Raw genomic sequence first — 4614 nt, 5'->3', positions numbered from 1 at the left:
CGGACCACGGTCCACGGCCTCTGATCTCAAACTACGGTTTGATTGATTTTCTTTTTTTTTCTTTTTAGATCTACGGATCTCATCTCTTGATCTACGGATCCAGCAGACCGTCGCCTGAGTTAAAACGTTTCAAAAATGTTAAGAACGAAACTGACGTAAAAATCTTTTTTTGGACTAAAATAACATTTTCATCAAACCTAAGTTTGGGCCCAAATGGTATTGTTTGGGCCTATAAGCTGGTTATATAATATCTTAATGCCCTAAATTTAGGTTTCCTTAAACAAACAAACCCTAAATCGTCGCTCGAAAAAAATGGCCGGCAAAAAAGGAAACCCGATCTCTGAAATCCGTGAAATCCGATCTGCTCTTAGGGCCGCCAAAGCGGCAACGGTTGCCGCACAGGCAGCTACGGAGAAAGTCGCCGCACAGGCGGCGGCGGACAAAGCCGTTGCGGCGGCTGCGGCGGACAAAGCGGCTGCAACGGCGGCGGTGGAGTTGAAAGCAAAAGCTGAGGTTGGGATTATCACCTTGACTTTGAGTGGTAAACCTGAGGACTTGAATAGGTTTAGGTTTCAAGGCACTCAGGTCAAAACACCATCTGCTGAAATTGTGTCGGGTTTATCTTGGGCGAGTGCTATGGCGTCATTAAACTACATCGCTAACAAGATCATCAGCCGCAAGTCCCCTCAGGTGCCTGAAGTGAGCAAGGAGAAACCCAATGGGGTTAAAACGAATGGTGGGGTAGGGGGAAATGGTGGTGGTGGAGCTGCCAAAGAAAACAACGGTGGTGGTGGAGGTGTCAAAGAAAACGGTGGTGGTGGAGGTGTCAAAGGAGGTGGGAATGGTGGCGGCAATGGAGGTGGGAATGGTGGCGGCAATGGTGGAGGTGGGGAATAGCTGGCGGTAGGTGTTGTTAACTTTGGCGGTAGGTTGTTAACTTTTGTGATTAACTTAACTTAGAAATTATTTTTGTTTCCATCATGATGAGACAGTATTATATTAGTTTTTTATGTTTGATGATGATGATGTTTGGATATTGAATTTTTATATATGGAATTTGATGGAAAGATATTATTGTATCTTTACTTTATCTGGATACATTAGCGATTGATTACAAATACAGTTTCAAATTTGCTTACCATGTTTATTATTATTGTTTTTATTTTGAATACGAATACATAGAAGATGTTTATCATTATTTGTATATCGTTAAAAAAGATGCAAATTGTGGATTGGTAGAAGTGATAGTAGCCACTTGGGTGTTGTCTGTTAATCAATGGCAAAGAGAAGATGTGTGTTTGCAGATGAAGGGAGGACTTGTTTGGTGCATAGATGATGGGGTGATTTGGTTAAACGAATTCTGACGTGTTCGAAAATCAGAATTAATCAACAATCTGTGATTAACAAACAAATTTTAAACAACGACTTTGTATTCGATTAACAGTGTAAGAGTAAGGGACAGGGATTAAGTAAGGATCATTGATCAGTGATTTCGTGGTTCACCGTGTGTATTTTTGATTGCCGGAATTTCTCGCGATTAAGTCTTAATAACGGTTCTGAACAATCAGAGACCTTTGATATAAGTTTTGTTTCCGTTTGTGACGGCAACTAGAACCACTTGTGGCATCATCACCGAACCCATCAACCTCCACTAAGGAGTAAGCGGGCCCGGCTTCCCGTTTTACCTTCTTCTGGGCCAGATCTTTCTGCACTCGGGATGTGGAAATCGCCAGTTGACCGTCCTTCAGACTTCCAGTATTGTGCTCCGCAACGTTCACATGATACATATCCATCAAATAACGGCTCATCTTCTATCAAGGGTGGTATCCATTGGTCTAACTTACGGGAATCGGTGATGGAATAGTTTGAGCCAATTGTTGAGCGGTGAGAAGAGACCGACTAATGGCTACAGGCTATTTGGAATCGAGTTGCTTGAACACTCAACTGTGGATGAAACTTCACCGGTGGCTATGTCTAGAGCAGTGGCTGAACAAAGACCAGTCTTCGTTCTTGATACAGAATCTGATTTGCGTTCTGATATTCCTTCCTTAAGCAAGTTGTGATCCTGAAAAATCTAGCATGAGATCTCATCTCAGGAGTTGTTGCATACCAGACAAACCCGCAGCTGTACCAAAGTATGGATATACTACTACTTAATGCATTGGAAAAAAAGATCGGATATGAAATATATTGCTAAATGTATGTTAAGGAGCATTATTATTATTATTATTATTATTATTATTATTATTATTATTATTATTATTATTATTATTATTATTATTATTTTTATTTTTTTTGCAGGTTCATATGCAAGGGATTGCTGTTGGTAGGGCTGTCGATTTGAGACAGTTCGGTTGTTATGAGGATTTACTGGAAAATATGTTTGAAATTGAAGGTGAACTTCGTGTTGGTTGTTCCTAAGAAATGGCAGGTTGGACGATGAGGATGACATTATGATGGTCGGTGACGATCCTTGGAAGTAAGTACATTTCATCACCATTATTACTTCCTAGCCTCAAATAAGAAAAATGGAAAGAAAATAATAAAAATAAAGAAGCATGAAATTAGTGAAGCTATTATAAGAGATTGCTATATGAATATATTTTTCAGTAAAAAAAAATAACAAAAAGTTGACCATCTGTTACTGTCAGAGGTGACATTTTTACTCAATATTGGTCTCTATTTACACACGATTCCACTTGTAGTGACCGATGATTATTAAACACGAAACAATAGGATAGAACTGGTTAATTTCATGGTTGTAAAGTTTCTTGCATTTTTTTTTTAACAGCAGTCATACATGTATAAAAACGAGATAGATTTTATGGTAGATTGTTCGTTGATGGTTTAATAATAGGTGCCGTAGTAGGACCGAGGAGCAACAACTTCTGTAGGTTGCTGAGCTGGCATCAATGTTGGTGGTCGTTGATGGCTTTAAAGGATGCCCAGGTTATGGTTTAAAACAAATGAGGAACATGGGTATTTTGGGAATAGTATGGTTGCTGCTAGAATATATGGTATGAAGTTTGTTAGACGAAATGATAGTTTGTTTGGCTTTAGAGTATAAAAAATATGTTTATAAAAATGTTTTTTTTTCTTTCTTAAGTGGTTACGAACTTAATGGTAAAATCTTTGAACGAACCGTGGTGACTTGGTCTAGTGGTAAAGAGGCTTGCCCTCTCTAATGGAGATGCAGGTTCAATTTGCGCTTGTGCCATTTTCAACGGATATCTGGGTGAAAGGAGGAATATGGGCTTTAATCCAGGGTTCGAACCTGACGAGGGGCAAGGGTTTACGGATTCCATCCGGTTCCCGCGCATCATAGGGGTGCAGTCTCACGGCAGTCGAGGAGTTGACCTTAGACATTGCCCCGAGCAGGATGGGTTTACACGTGAGATTCTTTGTCATTAAAAAAAGGTGTCTTGTATGTAGGTCATAATCTTTCTACTAGTATAGTATGGATAGTTCCATTGCTTTCACATATCGTGATCTCTACTTTAGATACACTTTTTTTGGATATCCCTAAACATTTTTGTAATTGTTGTGATCTAGTATTTTCTCTCACTCGTATTCCCTAGATTGTTTACTACTTTGGACACTTTTTTCGATATCCCTAAACATTTTTGTAAATGTTGTGATCTAGGATTTTCTCTGACTCGTATTCCCTAGATTGTTTACTACTTTGGACACACTTTTTTTGGATATCCCTAAACATTTTTGTAAATGGTGTGATCTAGGATTTTCTCTCACTCGTATTCGCTAGATTGTTTACTAAATGCTATGACTAATATTCTAACACTCGTTAGATTGTTTACTAATCGTGTAGTTCCATGATACTAATGTTATATACACTGAATTGAAGTCTTATTTGGTTGCAGTAAATTTAGATTCTTTGACCTCATTTTATTCATGTTCATGACATAGCTTATCATTGTGGGTATGACCCCTCTCGTCACTAGATCTTTTCACTAGGAATGAAAGCCGTCGCTTGTTTAACACCAAAACTAACATAAGAGATGTCACACACCCCATTCATGAAAAAGGCCATCGCTAATCTAACACTAACAAAGTTGTCACTAATTAATGTGACACCCAAGTGAATAAAATGCCGTTATTAATCTAGCCCTTCGATTGACAAAAAAGCCATAGGTTGTCCCTGGTTTAGCAACAAAATATAAAATAAATACATAATCGTTGCCAAATGATTTATATGGATGTACGTCTTGAGGGCACACAAAAACACAAAGTAGATATTATTTTTGCAACTTAAATGGAACTTGAGTACGTCATAATTTTAGGCCATCCATTGGGAATAGCCCAATGGTGTTGGTGAGTTTGATAAGGTGTAGAATAGTAGGAGGTCATGGGTTCAATCCCTATGGTGTGCAAGTTTAGCCATTCAAAAAAAAAAATGGAACTTGAGTTTCACCCTCTTCCCTAATATATATTGATGATTGTCGCAATGTCGTTGCAAACAAACTCAATCGTCCATGATTATTGTATCCACAAGGAGCATGGAGGAATTGTTTTGGTTGTGGAAGTAAAACCCAAACGGAGATTGATATTTAAAGTAAAGCACGACAATTATTTACCGTTACTTATATTAAACCCCGT

General features: G+C 38.5%; 1 protein-coding gene and 1 long non-coding RNA gene across 2 annotated transcripts; both read left to right on the top strand.

Annotated features, from left to right (window-relative positions):
* Positions 1 to 312: 312 nt before the first annotated feature.
* LOC110894106 (glycine, alanine and asparagine-rich protein-like) lies at positions 313 to 897 on the top strand. Its single transcript, XM_022141309.1, has one exon. The coding sequence runs from the start codon at positions 313 to 315 to the stop codon at positions 895 to 897; it is 585 nt and encodes a 194-aa protein (XP_021997001.1).
* A 454-nt stretch (positions 898 to 1351) lies between these two features.
* On the top strand, positions 1352 to 2627 carry LOC118481244. Its single transcript, XR_004865007.1, has 2 exons — positions 1352 to 2135; positions 2302 to 2627. It is a non-coding gene; the product is annotated as an uncharacterized LOC118481244 (long non-coding RNA).
* The last annotated feature ends 1987 nt before the right edge of the window (positions 2628 to 4614 follow it).

The sequence above is a fragment of the Helianthus annuus genome, chromosome 1 (assembly GCF_002127325.2).
Source record: "Helianthus annuus cultivar XRQ/B chromosome 1, HanXRQr2.0-SUNRISE, whole genome shotgun sequence".
NCBI lineage: Eukaryota > Viridiplantae > Streptophyta > Magnoliopsida > Asterales > Asteraceae > Helianthus > Helianthus annuus.
The sequence above is the reverse complement of the archived record's forward strand: the minus strand, read 5'-3'. Positions and strand labels throughout refer to the sequence as shown.